At 38.5% G+C, this 18600-nt stretch overlaps 1 protein-coding gene across 2 annotated transcripts; it reads left to right on the top strand.

Moving 5' to 3' along the window:
• Positions 1-6055: 6055 nt before the first annotated feature.
• On the top strand, positions 6056-17106 carry Samt1 (spermatogenesis associated multipass transmembrane protein 1). 2 transcript variants are annotated; one of them, NM_030036.1, is made up of 3 exons: positions 6056-6124; positions 7351-7460; positions 16302-17106. In NM_030036.1, exons 2-3 carry the CDS (start codon positions 7432-7434, stop codon positions 16984-16986), a joined length of 714 nt encoding a protein of 237 aa, NP_084312.1. In that variant the 5' UTR covers positions 6056-6124; positions 7351-7431; the 3' UTR covers positions 16987-17106. The 2 variants fall into 2 exon arrangements, with proteins under 2 accessions (NP_084312.1, XP_017174127.1); XM_017318638.1 differs by lacking the exon at positions 6056-6124 and having other exon boundaries at positions 7352-7460; positions 16314-17104.
• The last annotated feature ends 1494 nt before the right edge of the window (positions 17107-18600 follow it).

Here is an 18600-nt window from a genome sequence, read left to right as displayed (position 1 = left end):
CTACACAAACAGGAACCAACATTTTGCTGCTTACAAGAAACCCTCCTCAGGGAAAAAGACAGACACTAAATCAGAGTGAAAGGCTGGAAAAAAAATTTTCAAGCAAATGGTCTGAAGAAACAAGCTGGAGTAGCCATTCTATCAAATAAAACTGACTTTTAAACCAAAGTCATCAAAAAAGACACGAAGGGGCTCTTCATACTCCTCAAACTTAAACTCTAAAAGATGAACTCTCAATTCTGAATATCTGTGCTCCAAATACAAGGGAAGCCACATTCATTAAAGAAACTTTAGTGAAGCTCAAAGGACACATTGCACCTCACACAATAAAAGTAGGAGACTTCAACACACCACTTTCACCAATGGACAGATCATGGAAACAGAAACTAAACCGTGACACATGGACACTAACAGAAGTTATGAAACAAATAGACTTAATAGGCATCTGCAGAACATTTTATCATAAAACAAAACAATATACCTTCTTCTCCCCGCCACATGGTACATCCTCCAAAATTGACCATCTAATTGGTCACAGAACAGATATCCACATATACAAAAATATTGAAATTATCCCATGCATCCTATCACATCATCACAGACTAAGGCTGATCTTCAATAACAACATAAGTAGTAGAAAGCCAACATTCACTTAGAAACTGAACAACACTCTACTCAATGATTCCTTGGTTAAGGATGAAATAAGGAAAGAAATTAAAGACTTTTTAGAGTTTAATGAAAATGAAACCACAAGATTCCAAAACTTATGGGACAAAGTGAAGGCAGTCCTAAGAGGAAAACTCATAGCCCTGAGTGCCTCCAAAAAAAAAAAAAAAAAAAACTACAGAGAGCATATACTAGCCATCAGACTGCACACCTAGAAGCTCTAGAACTAAAGGAAGCTAATTCACCCAAGAGGAGGAGAAGGCAGGAAATAATCAAACTCAGGGCTGAAATCAACCAAGTGGAAACAAAAAGAATTATTCAAAGAAACAACCAAACCAGGAGCTGGTTCTTTGAGAAAATCAACAAGATAGATAAACCCTTAGCCAGAATAACTAGAGGGCACAGGGACAGTATCCTAATTAACAGAATCAGAAATAAAAAGTAGACATAAAAACAGAACCTGAGGAAATCCAAAATATTATCAAATCCTACAACAAAACGCTATACTCAACAAAAGTAGAAAACCTGAGTGAAATGGACAACTTCCTAGACAAATACAAGTTAAAAAAAGTTTAATTAGATTCAGATTAATAGAAGCAGTCATCAATAGTCTCCCAGCCAAAAAAAAAAAAAAAAAACAACAACAAAACAACAACAACAAAAAAAAAAACAACTCATGATCAGATGGGCTTAGTGCACAGTTCTATGAGAATTTCAAAGAACACCTAATTCCAACACTTCTCAAACTATTTCACAAAATAGAAACAGAATGTACTCAACCCAGTTCATTCTATGAAGCCACAATTACTCTGATACCTAAAACACACAAAGATCCAACAAAGAAAGACAACTTCAGAACAATTTCCCTTATGAATATCGATGCAAAAACATCCTTGCACACAAATCCAAGAATACATCAAAATGATCATCCATCCTGAGAAATTAGGCTTCATCCCAGGGATGCAGGGATGGTTTAATATATGGAAATCCATCAATAGAATACACCAAATAAACAAACTTAAAGACAAAAACCACATGATCTTCCCATTAGATGCTGAGAAAGCATTTGACAAAATCCAACACCCCTTCATGATAAAAGTCTTGGAAAGATAAGGGATTTAAGACCCATAACTAAACAAAATAAAAGAAATATACAGCACACCAGTAGCCAACATCAAACTAAATGGAGAAAAAGTCAAAGCAATCCCACTAAAATCATGGACTAGACAAGGCTGCGGACTTCTCCCTACCTATTTAATATACTATTTGAAATCCTAACCATAGCAATCGAGAAGAAAAGGAGATCAAGGGGATACAATTTGGAAAGAAAGAAGGCAAAATGTCAGTGTTTGCAGATGAGATGATAGTATATAAATGTGATCCTGAAAATTCCACCAGAAACTCCTAAACCTGATAAACAACTTCATTGCAGTAGCTGGATATAATATTAACTCAAATAAATGAGTGGCCTTTCTCTACACAAAGGATGAACAGGATGAGAAAAAAATTAGGATAACAACACCCTTCACAATAGCCACAAATAATAAAAAATACCTTGGTGTGACTTCAACTAAGGAAGTGAAAAATCTTTATGACAAGAACTTCAAATTTCTGAGGAAAGAAATTGAAGAAGATCTCAGAAGTAGGAAAGAGCTCCCGTGATCATGGATTGGCAGGATTAATATAATAAAAAGGTCTCTCCTGCTGAAAGCAATCTACAGATTCAATGCAATCCCCATTTAAATTCCAACTGAATTCTTCACTGAATTAGAAAGGACAATTTGGGGTGGTGGTGGCACACGCCTTTAATCCCAGCATTTGGGAGGCAGAGGTAGGTAGATTTCTGAGTTCGAGGCCAGCATTGTCTACAAAGTAAGTTCCAGGACAGCCAGGGCTACACAGAGAAACCCTGTCTCAAAAAAAAGAAAAAGAAAAAAAGAAAAAGAAAGAAAGAAAGAAAGAAAGAAAGAAAGAAAGAAAGAAAGAAAGAAAGAAAGAAAGGGCAATTTGAATATTCATCTGGAGTAACAAAAAACCTAGGATAGCAAAAAAGATTCTCAACAATAAAAGAACCTCTGTGGGAATCACCATTCTTGACCTCAACCTGTACTATAGAGCAATTGTGATCAAAACTGCATGGTACTGGTAGAATGACAGACAGGTAGATGAATAGAATAGAATTGATGACCCAAAAATGAACCCACACACCTATGGTCACCTGATGTTTGACAAGGGAGCTAAAACCATCCAGTTGAAAAAGACAGCATTTTCAACAAATTGTGAAGGCACAGCTGGCAGTTATCATGTAGAAGAATGCAAACTGATCTATTCTTATTTGCTTGTACAAAGCTCAAGTCTAAGTGGACCAAAGACCTTCACATAAAACCAGAGACAATGAAATTTATAGAGGAGAAAGTATGGAAAACCCTCAAAGATATGGGTACAAGAGAAAATTTCCTAAAAAGAAGAGCAATGGCCTCTGCTGTAAGATCAAAAATCGACAAATGGGACCTTATAAAATTGCAAAGCTTCTGTAGGGCAAAAGACACTGTCAATAAGACAAAAAGGCCACCACCAGATTGGGAAAGAATTTTTACCAATCCTAAGTCTGATAGAGAAATAATATCCAATATATACAAGGAGCTCAAGAAGCTGGACTGCAGAAATTCAAATAACCCTATTATAAAATGGGGTACACAGCTAAACATTGAATTCTCAACCGAGGAGTAATGAAGGGCTGAGAAGCACTTGAAAAAAATGAAAAACATCCATAATCATCAGGGAAATACAAATCAATACAACCCTGAGATTCCACCTCACACCAGTCAGAATGGCTAGGATAAAAAATTCAGGTGACAGCAGATGCTGACCATGATGTGGAGAAAGAGGAACACTCCTCCATTGCTGGTGGAATTGCAAGCTTGTATAACCACTCTGGAAATCAGTCTGGTGTTTCCTCAATAAAATGGACATAGTACTACCAGTAGATCCAGTAATAACTTTCCTGGGTATATACCCTGAAGTTGTTCCAACTGGTAATAAGGACACATGCTCCACTATGTTCATATAAGCCCTATTTATAATAGCTAGAAACTGGAAGAACCCAGATGACACACAACAGAGGAATAGATACAGAAAATGTGGTACATTTACACAATGGAGTACTACTCAGCTATTAAAAACAATGAATTTATGAAATTCTTGGGCAAATGGATGTATCTGGAGTATATCATCCTGAGTGTGGTAACCCAATAACAAAAGAAGTCACTTGATATGCACTCACTGATAAGTGGATATTATCCTAGAAACCTAGAACATCCAAGATACAACTTCCACGACACAAGAAAATCAAGAAGGAAGACCAACTCGTGGATACTTCATTCCTCCCTATTATAGGGAATAAAATATCCATGGAAATAGTTGCAGAGACAAAGTATAAAGATAAGACGAAAGGATCGACCATCCAGAGACTGCCCCACCTTGGGTTCCATCCCATAATCAGCCACCAAACGCAGACACTATTACATACACCAGCAAAATTTTGCTGAAAAGACCCTGATAGAGCTGTCTCCTTTGAGGCTTTACCAGTGCCTGGCAAATACAGAAATAGATGCTCCTAGTCATCTATAGGACGAGGTAGGATGTAGGAGCTTGAGAAAATACCCAAGATCTGAAGGGGTCTGCAACCCTATAGGCAGAACAACAATATGAACTAATCAGTAACCCCAGAACTCGTGTCTCTAGCTGCATATGTAGCAGAAGAAGGCTTAGTTGGCCGTCACTGGGAGGAGAGGACCCTTGGTCTAGAAAACTTTATGTGCCCCAGTACAGGGGAAAGCCAGGGCCAAGAAGTGGGAGTGAGTGGGTAGGGGATCAGTGGGGGGAGGGTATAGGGAAATTTTGGGTTAGTATTTGGAATGTAAATGAAGAAAATATCCAAGAAAAAAAGAAAAAGAATGAAAAAGAAAACAGATTAGCTAAAAAAAAAGTCTCCCCAAAACAAAAGAAAAAAAATTGAATCAAATCTTTGAAGTCAATCCCATTCCAATGTGTGTTTCTTGTATGCATTTGAAAGGTGGATGTATTTCTTATCCACACTGGAATCTGTGTCTTTTTATTGAGGAATAGAGACATATTAATTGCCATTGATTGATAATTTTTCATCTTTTTTGTTCCTGTTGTATATTTTTGTAATGATAGTATTATGTCTTCATATGTACATGACTTTCATTCCTTCCTTCTAATTGTCTTCTCTCTCTCTCTCTCTCTCTCTCTCTCTCTCTCTCTCTCTCTCTCTCTCTCTCCCTCTCTCTCTCTCTCTCTCTCTCTGTGAACTCTTCCTGTGTTTTTCATGCATGTAGTTAGTGAAAATGGTACTTTAAGATTCTGGAGTAATTAATACAGGATAATTATAACCAGCAAGAACACAGAGATGCAAGTTCTTAGAACTACAGTGACCTGTTAGGATGATATACACGTGTAAGTTTCACAAATGCTATGGGATTAACATGCAACATTTTTGCTAAACTCTGTTTCCAATTGAAGTAGTAATATTAGTAGATATTGTAAATAACACTGCTTAGGTGGACAGGCACCTGATATTAGATACTTCATTGCTATAGGGAAAATCTACTCCTAATATTCAGATCAGGGAACATTGAAATTAGTTCACTCTTAATACTATTTTGTCATACATAACTGCCTCACTCAATCGATATTGTACAAGATTTTATGGGCCATAGATGATAATTAACAAAGAGACCCTCAACTGAACAATGTGGAGAACATGAGAGTCTTTGAAGTATTCAGTCCTAAATGACATGCATCCATTATGCCCTTTCCTGTCATTCAGAAAACTTTGAGAGTATGCACACAAGTGCACACCAGACAATAGTAGAACTAACACAAAGTACTGAACACAGTGAATCACCAGTAACCTAGAAGCTATTTCCAGTTTATGCTTTCTAGAAAAAAAAAATCATTTTCACCAAAAGTACATCTACTGCACTCCAGGAAAGGGATAATGACAGGCACTAGTGACATCACTTATTTTAAATCTCCTCAGATTTTTATTTGTTATAGTTACGGATTTCCTGTTTTTTCCTACTATAATTAAGGGTATTATAAGACCTTCTATGCTTTGTTGTAATGAGTAAATTGATATACAGTTGGGATGAGTATGCAGGTGTGGAAGGATCTTCAAATATCAAAGGGGAAATCCATCATCAAGTTATGCTGTATAAGGAATCTTTCTAAATTAAAAATGAAAAAAAATATTTCCAGAAACATTCTAACATATGAGAAGAGCATTAGCATCACTGGCCCTTTAAGACTATATCTTAAGTCTGAGTCATAATGAGCCATTCACTTTTGGTAGTCTTGGAAACATAAAACTTTTTAATGTGAGTCTCTAACACTGGGCAGTCACTAACAGTTGCACTTCAATGAAAAGATAAAGGCAAGTTTGTGGGAACTAAAAGGGGGCTGGGGAAGGAGGGGGAACAGAGGATATCCCATGTCTAGCCATAGTTTCTCCTGTGCTCTGGGCAGGCAGAAGCGAGAGAAATGCCTGTCACTGTCTACTCGGCCCTGGGTGGGTATCTAAGCCACTGACCCCACTCTACAGTGCTGGACAAGGGGCAGTCCCAAAAACCATGGGGCCCCAGGCCAACACCCTGTGCCCTGGAGTTATGGGGGAGAGGGCTGAGGGAGAGATGTTCTCATACAGGCAAGAGTAAGCACAGATGAACATAGACAGTCTATGGTTTTAGAGCTTTATTGTAGAAAGGCAGGATGAAAGAGAAAAGGTGGAAAGAGAGAGAGTCAGGCCATGGCCAAGAGAAGAGAGGGGGAAAAGGGAGACAGAAAGAACAAAGGCTAGAGAGAAAGAGAGAGCAAGAGAATGAGAGGAGAGTAGAGAGGAGAGTAAAGGGAGTAAGATATAGAGAGCAATAGAGAGAGGAAGACCCAAACAGCCTTCCTATGGTATGCTGTTGCTAGTTAACTGGGGAGGTGTTTATCCTGCAGGTCATAAGCTTGGAACATTGCCTATGCAACTACTAACCATGTTTCTCTTGTGGGGGACATGGGGGGGGCAGTAACTTCAACAGGAGCCAGAGTTCCAGGAGACATGAGAGAACTCCTTCCTTTGCATGTAGTTGAATTGTCAGCACCAGGTCCCAAGGTTCAGACCTCAGCTCAACTGGAAACCAGACTTTCTCTCCATAGCCATATTCCCCACACAAGTATTTGACATGTTATTTAGTTATTAGTAATAACTGTTCATTTCATAAGACCAAGAAGACAAAAAAGGTACTTGACATAATTTTTAGTAATTTGTTAATATAAATTTCCATATATGTACATCTGAGAATATCAAGTGTGTGGAAGCCATGCTTGTGTAAGAGAGCTCTTCAGCTTGTGTTATTACACCTTTATAATTTCCTGGACATGAGTGGGTGAATTATGCTCTCTTTTCCTAAATATAACAGGGGCATAATGATTGTGCAGATCTGACTGGAGGTTTAGACATTTCAGGATGTTTAAGCTCTGTGAAGTTTATAAATGAGGCTCCAACTAATCAAAGTAGGACAGAATTGTAAAGGTATGTGTGAGTCAGCAGTTGGTTGGTGAGACACTGTTCTGAGTTGAAATTTCTGCCTAACACAATTTCACTTCCTAAAGGTGATTCACCTCCTTGGGACTCCATTTCTATTCAACATTTCCTGTGAATTCAAAGATATTTATGATCACAGCATCTTTCAAATGGATCAACTCATCGTTGATACTCGGAGGTAAAACATTACACAAGTTGGATAGAGGGTTTTAAAATGGGTCTGTATGAAAGAGATACATCTACTCCATGGGATTCAAACATAGGCAAAACCTGGTCCTTCTAGACTAGTTCATCTGTGTGGCATAATAACACTTTCCACCTTTGTGTAGTTGTAAATCGATATTCACTGTTCCTGCAATTCACTGGCACAGATTTGCCTTGGTAAGTAAGAAGACTTGAACAGGGTATTACTGAAGATACCATCAATTAGAATCCTATCTCTCGCCCCTTGGTATTGAAAACATTATATGCCACAGTACAGGGTAATGCCAGGGCCAAGAAGTGGGAGTGGGTGTGTAGGGAAGCATGGCATGGGGAGGATATAGGGAACTTTCAGGGTAGGATTTGAAATGTATATGAAAAAAATCTTTAACAAAAAGAGTTGTTGTAGTCATGGTGTCTCTTCATCGCAATAAAACCCTAAGGCACCCTGGAAAGAATCTTCCCATTGGTGAAACTATATCGACTGATCAGATTTGAAATATAAATACAAGTAACATTGTATGCACTGAGAAGATTGTAGTTATATACTTATAAATATATGTGTGTGTGTGTATAGTTGTAGAATATTACATTTTATTTTTATTTATTTTTATTACGTATTTTCCTCAATTACATTTCCAATGCTATCCCAAAATTCCCACACACACCCCCCCACTCCCCTACCCACACATTCCTATTTTTTGGCCCTGGTGTTCCCCTGTACTGGGGCATATAAAGTTTGCCTGACCAATGGGCCTCTCTTTCCAGTGATGGCCGACTAGGCCATCTTTTGATACATATGCAGCTAGAGTCAAGAGCTCTGGGGTACTGGTTAGTTCATAATGTTGTTCCACCGATAGGTTTGCAGATCTCTTTAGCTCCTTGGATACTTTCTCTAGCTTCTCCATTGGGGGCCCTGTGATCTATCCAATAGCTCATTGTGAGCATCCACTTATGTGTTTGCTGGGCCCCGGTCTAGTATCACAAGAGACAGGTATATCACGGTCCTTGCAACAAAGGCTTGCTAGTGTATGCCATGGTGTCATCGTTTGGATGCTGACTATGGGATGGATCCCTGGATATGGCAGTCTCTACATGGTCCATCCTTTTGTCTCAGCTCCAAACTTTGTCTCTGTAACTCCTTCCATGGGTGATTGTTTCCAATTCTAAGAAGGAGCAAAGTGTCCACACTTTGGTCTTCGTTCTTCAGTTTCATGTGTTTTGCATCTTGTACGTTATCTCTCGCTATACTAAGTTTCTGGGCTAATGAATATTACATTTTATATAAATAAAGAAAATGGGGCCATACATTTGGGAGTAAGGGAGGTAATATAAATAGGAACGGTTTGAGGGAAGAAGGAAATTATGTAATCATATTTTAACTTCATCTAATAAAATGTTAATAATATTAAAGAAAAGAAATCCTATCTCTCTGCTATAACTTTTCAAGTGGTACAGATACTATCTTCTCCAAATAGGAAGCACATTCCCTAGTAGGTGTTAAAGAGTGGGTGCCTGGGAGGGAAGTTTTCCTAGCCACTAGATCATGATTTTAGTACCCTCAAAACATCTGCATATACAGTGGCAATGAAATATACCACATATATGGTAGATACAAAAATTCCCCCCCCCGTGGTTTTATTTTCAAATAACCCATGGAATCCCTCGATTCACAGTTTTCTATGAACATTAACTAACTATTTCCAAAGTTTTAACTTAGTACAGATCTAAATGAACTTGTGCATACATTACAATTGGAGTCTATTTTTCTTAAAAGTTAGACAAGAGATAGTCAGTATATGTGCAACAATCAAATAAAGTTCATAACCTGAAAATGGGCATTTGAATACATTATATTTAAATTATGTAAATTTTAACAAGTCTTCCTGATTTGTGTGTAGATTTCAGACTTTGGCACTGAAGAATGATTTTAGGCCCTTTCACAAGAGCAGCAATCACCCTTTCACTGAGGAGTAGCTGTGGCCTAGATATTTACATATTTTGAAATTCATTTTCACTGTGCCCTTAATTAAAAATTTGTATAGCTTTTTAAAGATTTTCACATTTCAAAAAGATATGCCACAAAGACATTCAACACTGTTAGTTTTTTCTACATAGAGTTCCTTTGGCATGTAATTTTGATGTGTTCCTGTTTGCAAGTGTGTGGGTTCATGACAGTGTGTCTATCAAGCCTGTATACATATATAAGTCTATAGCTGTTTCATATATGAAATTTGTACATACATCATTATGCCATATCAGTTTTCATTTTGCTTATTCTTTTTTTATTAGGTATTTTCCTCATTTACATTTTCAATGCTATCCCAAAGGTCCCCCATACCCACCCCCCCAATCCCCTTCCCACCCACTCCCCCTTTTTGGCCCTGGCTTTCCCCTGTACTGGGACATATAAAGTTTGCAAGTCCAATGGGCCTCTCTTTGCAGTGATGGCCGACTAGGCCATCTTTTGATACATATGCAGCTAAAGACAAGAGCTCCCGGGTACTGGTTAGCTCATATTGTTGTTCCACCTATAGGGTTGCAGTTCCCTTTAGCTCCTTGGGTAATTTCTCTAGCTCCTCCATTAGGGGCCGTGTGACCCATCCAATAGCTGACTGTGATCATCCACTTCTGTGTTTGCTAGGCCCCGGCATAGTCTCACAAGAGAGAGCTATATTGGGTCCTTTCAGCGAAATCTTGCTAGTGTATGCAATGGTGTCAGCATTTGGAAGCTGATTATGGGATGGATCCCTGCATATGGCAGTCACTAGATGGTCCATTCTTTCGTCACAGCTCCAAATTTTGTCTCTTTAACTCCTTCTATGGGTGTTTTGTTCCCATTTCTAAGAAAGGGTAAAGTGTCCACACTTTGGTCTTTGTTCTTCTTGAATTTCATGCGTTTGGCAAGTTGTATCTTATATCTTGGGTATCCTAAGTTTCTGGGCTATTATCCACTTATCAGTGAGTACATACTGTGCGAGTTCTTTTGTGATTGGGTTACTTCACTCAGGATGATACCCTCCAGGTCCATCCATTTGCCTAGGAATTTCATAAATTCATTTTTTAATAGCTGAGTAGTATTCCATTGTGCAAATGTACCACATTTTCTGTATCCATTCCTCTGTTGAGGGGCATCTGGGTACTTTCCAGCTTCTGGCTATTATAAACAAGGCTGCTATGAACATAGTGGAGCATGTGTTCTTCTTGCCGGTTGGGACATCTTCTGGATATTTGCTCAGGAGAGGTATTGCAGGATCCTCCGGTAGTACTATGTCCAATTTTCTGAGGAACCGCCAGACTGATTTCCAGAGTGGTTGTAAAAGCTTGCAATCCCACCAACAATGGAGGAGTGTTCCCCTTTCTCCACATCCTCGACAACATCTGCTGTCACCTGAGTTTTTGATCTTAGCCATTCTGACTGGAGTGAAGTGGAATCTCAGTGTTGTTTTGATTTGCATTTCCCTGATGATTAAGGATGTTGAACATTTTTTCAGGTGTTTCTCTGCCATTCGGTATTCCTCAGGTGAGAATTCTTTGTTCAGCTCTGAGCCCCATTTTTTAATGGGGTTATTTGATTTTCTGGAGTCCACCTTCTTGAGTTCTTTATATATATATTGGATATTAGTCCCCTATCCGATTTGGGATAGGTAAAGATCCTTTCCCAATCTGTTGGTGGCCTTTTTGTCTTATTGACAGTGTCTTTTGCCCTACAGAAGCTTTGCAATTTTATGAGGTCCCATTTATCGATTCTTGATCTTACAGCACAAGTCATTGCTCTTCTATTCAGGACTTTTTCCCGTGTACACATATCTTCGAGGCTTTTCCCTACTTTCTCCTCTATAAGTTTCAGTGTCTCTGGTTTTATGTGGAGTTCCTTAATCCACTTAGATTTGACCTTAGTACAAGGAGATAGAAATGGATCAATTCGCATTCTTCTACATGATGACCGCCAGTTCTGCCAGCACCATTTGTTGAAAATGCTGTCTTTTTTCCACTGGATGGTTTTAGCTCCCTTGTCAAAGATCAAGTGACGATAGGTGTGTGGGTTCATCTCTGGGTCTTCAATTCTGTTCCATTGGTCTACTTGTCTGTCACTATACCAGAACCATGCAGTTTTGATCACAATTGCTCTGTAGTACAGTTTTAGGTCCGGCATGGTGATTCCACCAGAGGTTCTTTTATCCTTGAGAAGAGTTTTTGCTATCCTCGGTTTTTTGTTATTCCAGATGAATCTGCACATTGCCCTTTCTAATTCGTTGAAGAATTGAGTTGGAATTTTGATGGGGATTGCATTGAATCTGTAGATTGCTTTTGGCAAAATAGCCATTTTTACAATGTTGATCCTGCCAATCCATGAGCATGGGAGATCTTTCCATCTTCTGAGCTCTTCTTTAATTTCTTTCTTTAGAGACTTGAAGTTCTTATCATACAGATCTTTCACTTCCTTAGTTAGAGTCATGCCAAGGTATTTTATATTATTTGTGACTATTGAGAAGGGTGTTGTTTCCCTAATTTCTTTCTCAGCCTGTTTATCCTTTGTATACAGAAAGGCCATTGACTTGTGTGAGTTAATTTTATATCCAGCTACTTCATTGAAGCTGTTTATCAGGCTTAGTAGTTCTCTGGTGGAATTTTTAGGGTCACTTATATATACTATCATATCATCTGCAAAAAGTGATATTTTGACTTCTTCCTTTCCAATTTGTATCCCCTTAATCTCCTTTTGTTGTCTAATTGCTCTGGCTAGGACTTCAAGTACAATGTTGAATAGGTAGGGCGAGAGTGGACAGCCTTGTCTGGTCCCTGATTTTAGTGGGATTGCTTCCAGCTTCTCACCATTTACTTTGATGTTGGCTATTGGTTTGCTGTAGATTGCTTTTATCATGTTTATGTATGGGCCTTGAATTCCTGATCTTTCCAAGACTTTTATCATGAATGGGTGTTGGATTTTGTCAAATGCTTTCTCAGCATCTAACGAGATGATCATGTGGTTTTTGTCTTTGAGTTTGTTTGTATACTGGATTACGTTGATGGATTTCCATATATTGAACCATCCCTGCATCCCTGGGATGAAACCTACTTGGTCAGGATGGATGATTGTTTTGATGTGTTCTTGGATTCGGTTAGCAAGAACTTTATTGAGGATTTTTGCATCAATATTCATAAGGGATATTGGTCTGAAGTTCTCTATCTTTGTGGGGTCTTTTTGTGGTTTAGGTATCAGAGTAATTGTGGCTTCATAGAATGAGTTGGGTAGAGTACCTTTTGTTTCTGTTTTGTGGAATAGTTTGTGAAGAACTGGAATTAGGTCTTCTTTGAAGATCTGATAGAACTCTGCACTAAACCCAACTGGTCCGGGGCTTTTTTTGGCTGGGAGACTATTAATAACTGCTTCTATTTCTTTAGGGGATATGGGACTGTTTAGATGGTCAACTTGATCCTGATTCAACTTTGGTACCTGGTATCTGTCCAGAAATTTGTCCATTTCATCCAGGTTTTCCAGTTTTGTTGAGTATAGCCTCTTGTAGAAGGATCTGATGGTGTTTTGGATTTCTTCAGGATCTGTTGTTATGTCTCCCTTTTCATTTCTGATTTTGTTAATTAGGATTTTATCCCTGTGCCCTCTAGTGAGTCTAGCTAAGGGTTTATCTATCTTGTTGATTTTCTCAAAGAACCAACTCCTCGTTTGGTTAATTCTTTGAATAGTTCTTCTTGTTTCTGCTTGGTTGATTTCACCCCTCAGTTTGATTATTTCCTGCCTTCTACTCCTCTTGGGTGAATTTGATTACCTTTCTTCTAGACCTTTTAGGTGTGTTGTCAAGCTGCTAATGTGTGCTCTCTCTAGTTTCTTTTTGGAGGCACTCAGAGCTATGAGTTTTCCTCTTAGGAATGCTTTCATTGTGTCCCATAAGTTTGGGTATGTTGTGGCTTCATTTTCATTAAACTCCAAAAAGTCCTTAATTTCTTTCTTTATTCCTTCCTTGACCAAGGTATCATTGAGAAGAGTGTTGTTCAGTTTCCACGTGAATGTTGGCTTTCTATTATTTATTTTCTTATTGAAGATCAGCCTTAGTGCATGGTGATCTGATAGGATGCATGGGACAATTTCAATATTTTTGAATCTGTTGAGGCCTGTTTTGTGACCTATTATGTGGTCAGTTTTGGAGAAGGTACCATGAGGTGCTGAGAAGAAGGTATATCCTTTTGTTTTAGGATAAAATGTTCTGTAGATATCTGTCAGATCCATTTGTTTCATCACTTCTGTTAGTTTCAGTGTGTCCCTGTTTAGTTTCTGTTTCCATGATCTGTCCATTGGTGAAAGTGGTGTGTTGAAGTCTCCCACTATTATTGTGTGAGGTGCAATGTGTGCTTTGAGCTTTACTAAAGTTTCTTTAATGAATGTGGCTGCCCTTGTTTTTGGAGCATAGATATTCAGAATTGAGAGTTCCTCTTGGAGGATTTTACCTTTAATGAGAACGAAGTGCCCCTCCTTGTCTTTTTTGATGACTTTGGGTTGGAAGTCAATCTTATCAGATATTAGGATGGCTACTCCAGCTTGTTTCTTCATACCATTTGCTTGGAAAATTGTTTTCCAGCCTTTCATTCTCAGGTAGTGTCTATCTTTTTCCCTGAGATGAGTTTCCTGTAAGCAGCAAAATGTTGGGTCTTGTTTGTGTAGCCAGTGTGTTAGTCTATGTCTTTTTATTGGGGAGTTGAGAAAATTGATATTAAGAGATATTAAGGAAAAGTAATTGTTGCTTCCTGTTATTTTTGTTGTTAAAGTTGGCATTCTGTTCTTGTGGCTGTCTTCTTTTAGTTTTGTTGAGGGATTATCTTCTTGTTTTTTCTAGGGCGTGGTACCCGTCCTTGTATTGTTTTTTTTTTTTTTTTCTGTTATTATCCTTTGAAGGGCTGGATTCGTGGAGAGATAATGGGTGAATTTAGTTTTGTCGTGGAATACTTTGGTTTCTCCATCTATGGTAATTGAGAGTTTGGCTGGGTATAGTAGCCTGGGCTGGAATTTGTGTTCTCTTAGTGTCTATAAAACATCTGTCCAGGCTCTTCTGGCTTTCATAGTCTCTGGTGAAAAATCTGGTATAATTCTGATAGGCTTGCCTTTATATGTTACTTGTCCTTTTTCCCTTACTGCTTTTAGTATTCTATCTTTATTTAGTGCATTTGATGTTCTGATTATTATGTGTCGGGAGGAATTTCTTGTCTGGTCCAGTCTATTTGGAGTTCTGTAGGCGTCTTGTATGTTCATGGGCATCTCTTTCTTTAGATTTGGGAAGTTTTCTTCAATAATTTTGTTGAAGATGTTTGATGGTACGTTGAGTTGAAAATCTTCATTCTCATCCACTCCTATTATCCGTAGGTTTGGTCTTCTCATTGTGTCCTGGATTTCCTGGATGTTTTGAGTTAGGATCTTTTTGCATTTTCCATTTTCTTTGATTGTTGTGCCGATGTTCTCTATGGAATCTTCTGCACCTGAGATTCTCTCTTCCATCTCTTGTATTCTGTTGCTGATGCTGGCATCTATGGTTCCAGATTTCTTTCCTAGGGTTTCTATCTTCAGCGTTGCCTCACTTTGGGTTTTCTTTATTGTATCTACTTCCCTTTTTAGGTCTAGTATGGTTTTGTTCATTTCCATCACCTGTTTGGATGTGTTTTCCTGTTTTTCTATAAGGACTTCTACCTGTTTGGTTGTGTTTTCCTGTATTTCTTTAAGGACTTGTAACTCTTTAGCAGTGTTCTCCTGTATTTCTTTAAGTGAGTTATTAAATTCCTTCTTTATGTCCTCTACCATCATCATGAGATATGCTTTTAAATCCAGGTCTACCTTTTCAGGTGGTTTCTGTTAGTAGGATTCTTACGTTTACCTTTCACCATCTGGCAATCTCTGGAGTTAGTTTTTATAGTTGTCTTTGTTTAGAGATTGTTCCTCTGTTGATTTTGTTACCCTCTATCAGCAGGCGTGGGAGACTAGCTCTCTCCTCTGAGTTTCAGTGGTCAGAGCAGTCTCTGCAGGCAAGTTCTCCTCTTTCAGGGAAGGTGTACAGTTATCTGGTGTTTGGACCTCCTCCTGGCTAAAGATGAAGGCCCAAAACAGGATCTTTCCCAGAAGCTGTGTTGCTTTGGCCAGGAAGGTGGCCGGTTGTCTGGAGCCGAAGATGGCGCCGCCTCAGAAGCTCTGTGGCTCTCGCCTGTCCCAGAAACTGCTGATCTCTGTATTCCACACCCTCACCCGTGCAGCCTGCCCTCCTCGGAGTCCCGGAGCCAAGGAGGCTCCCGCCAGGGCCTGAGGCACAAACCTCTCGGGCCGGGCAGACCCTCTCGCTCTCACCAGGCCATTTTGCTTATTCTTTCAGCACACTTCAGTTTATAATAGTCACATGATAGTGCTATAATGTAATTTAGAAATGATATTTGAACATTCTTGTATTCGTGGCTTTCATGTATTTTTGGCATTTGTGAATTGAATTCACATATAATAAACATCACATCATATATGACAATACAAATTCATTTTTATACTATTAATTCCAAGGGTGAATATTCTTAGTTAATATAAAATTACATTTTAGTAGTTGACAGATACATAAAATTTTGTAACAAAATTACTTGAAAACAGTAATCCTCTGATTGTCATGGACTTCCAGGCTTCTTATACAGTTACTTGTAGTATGGTAAACACTTATTCATGGAAATGTACTTATGTGAAATCCCAGACTGGGTATGAGATCTTACTGCCCAATGTAATGTGCCTATTGTTTTCCCATATACTTTTGTGTCATTATTTGACTTTATACTTGTTTAGTGTCATCTACAGATTTATCAATGAGAAGGACTGCATCTACAAGCTGAGCGGCCTCCTTAGCAGCTTAGCAGCTTTCATGCTTGAAGTACTTATTGCAAGCATCTTATCCTGGCGCCTATGGGAATTTGACAGCAATGTTGTGCAGTTTGTGTCCTTTGGCCTGTTTGAAGCATATTACCCTCAGCAGTTTAACATCTCTGGAACACTAACCAAGATGCTGGTATACACCCCTATTGATTCAACTTGGAACATTTCAACTGAATTTATGTATGCTCAGAACCTGGTAGTATGGGCCATTTTGATGAAGCCTGTGGTTCTGGTTTTCTGTGTAATGGCCATTAAAATCAGCTGCACGAAGAACCCACTAGTGGAGATGCAGATATATTGCTACAAGATCTCTGCCTTAATTTTGTCTGTTAGCAGCATGTTCACATTTGTTTCTGTGATCTGGAACCACATGGTAGATTTTTATGGCCACACCACTCTTGACTTTCCATCTGATTTTCCTGTTAAGAAAGAAGCTTTAACAAGCAAACATTTAACTGTGGTGTTACCAGTAGGCCTCCTTATAGCCACCATGTCACTCTTTGGTGTGATCATGTTTCTCTCTGAGATAAGCGATTTGAAACTAAAGCGTCCTGTGAAGGCCAATGATGCTTCCAAAATGGGCCTTCTAGATGCGTGAAGTGATAAGTTTTGGATTTCCAACATTTGTGAGAATGTTCTTTAAGAAGTTTCCTCTTCCTACAGGAAACTCATGTAGTTCTCAACTCATTCTAAATAAATTTGTTCTATACCAAGCATCAATTGATTCTCAAGCTGTGTTTATGCTTACTTTTTCCTCTATATCCCTTAGCTTTTTAATTTTCAAGGTCTAAAGGCTATGATAATTTGCTCAAATTTTGCCAACAAGCAGTAGTAAGAGAATGTATATCTGTAATGCATATTGCAAAAATAAACAAAGCAAATCCCTGGTGAAATATTTTCATAATGTAGTTGATGCTTAAGGAAAACAATGTAATCACATTCCTTTGTGGAGAATCTCAGGTACAGAAAATACTGAGAGCCTTTTATAAACTCTTGTGGGAATCCATTAAAGAAGCACATTATTAATTATGAACATATATGCAAGGAATTTGAATGGGTGAAATAACTCCCTACTACACAACTTATGCCTCTAATAAAACCCCAGTAGTCCAGAATGGAATATATTACTTTAAACCATGGGTGAATAGTGTTCCATAAAAGATAAGCTTCCTGAAAAAAATACTGTTTCAATTCCATTCAACATTCTCTACAATTTTATGTAAGTATGACCCTATTGAGAAGGAAACTATTTCTTAATAATTGAACATGAAGAAATGGAGCTCCTGCCAAATACAAGCTTCATTCCTATTTATGTGCATGCATATTAATGAAAATTAGACTACTTCCAATTGTCAATATCAAAGAGCTGCAAATCCTGTGAACTACAACAGGGATGTTCTAGCAGATGTATTCATATGAGAGTGTCACAAATGTTACATGAGTAAACAACATAATTTAAATGGATTGAAGACCCATTCCATGAGACAGAACCCCAAACATATGCTGAAGTGGAAAGGAGGTTGAAATTTGATAGGCATAGAAAAACCCTTACATTATTCTGCTCAAGGCTGACAGCTTCTGGGAACTGCCAAAGCAACACAGCTTCTGAGAAAGGCCCTGTTTTGGGCCTTCTTCTTGGACCAGGAGGAGGTCCAAAAACAAGATATCTGCGCACCTTCCCTGTAAGAGAGCTTGCCAGCAGAGAGTGCTCTGAGCACTGAAACTCAGAGGAGAGAATCTGTCTCCCAGGTCTGCTGATAGACAGTAACAGAATCACCAGAAGAACAATCTCTAAACAGAGTCAATTAACTACTAACTCCAGAGATTACCAGATGGCAAAAGGTAAATGTAGGAATCCTACTAACAGGAACCAAGACCACTCACCATCATCAGAACCCAGCACTCCCACATTGCCCAGTCCAGGGCACCCCAACACACCCGAAAACCTAGACCTAGATTTAAAAGCATATCTCAAGATGATGGTAGAGGACATCAAGAAGGACTTTAATAAATCACTTAAAGAAATACAGGAGAACACTGCTAAAGAGTTACAAGTCCTTAAAGAAAAACAGGAAAACACAATCAAATAGGTAGAAGTCCTTACAGAAAAAGAGGAAAAAACATACAAACAGGTGATGGAAATGAACAAAACCATACTAGACCTAAAAAGGGAAGTAGATACAATAAAGAAAATTCAAAGTGAGGCAACACT

This window comes from Mus musculus, chromosome X (assembly GCF_000001635.26).
Source record: "Mus musculus strain C57BL/6J chromosome X, GRCm38.p6 C57BL/6J".
Taxonomy (NCBI): Eukaryota; Metazoa; Chordata; class Mammalia; order Rodentia; family Muridae; genus Mus; species Mus musculus.
The sequence above is the reverse complement of the archived record's forward strand: the minus strand, read 5'-3'. Positions and strand labels throughout refer to the sequence as shown.

What these genes read in the sequence shown, in the direction of transcription:
- Samt1 (NM_030036.1), top strand. Translation starts at nt 7,432, where the DNA reads ATGGATCAACTCATCGTTGATACTCGGAG. An exon ending in CTCATCGTTGATACTCGGAG is followed by an intron (nt 7,461 to 16,301) that starts GTAAAACATTAC and finishes ATACTTGTTTAG; the next exon opens with TGTCATCTACAGATTTATCA.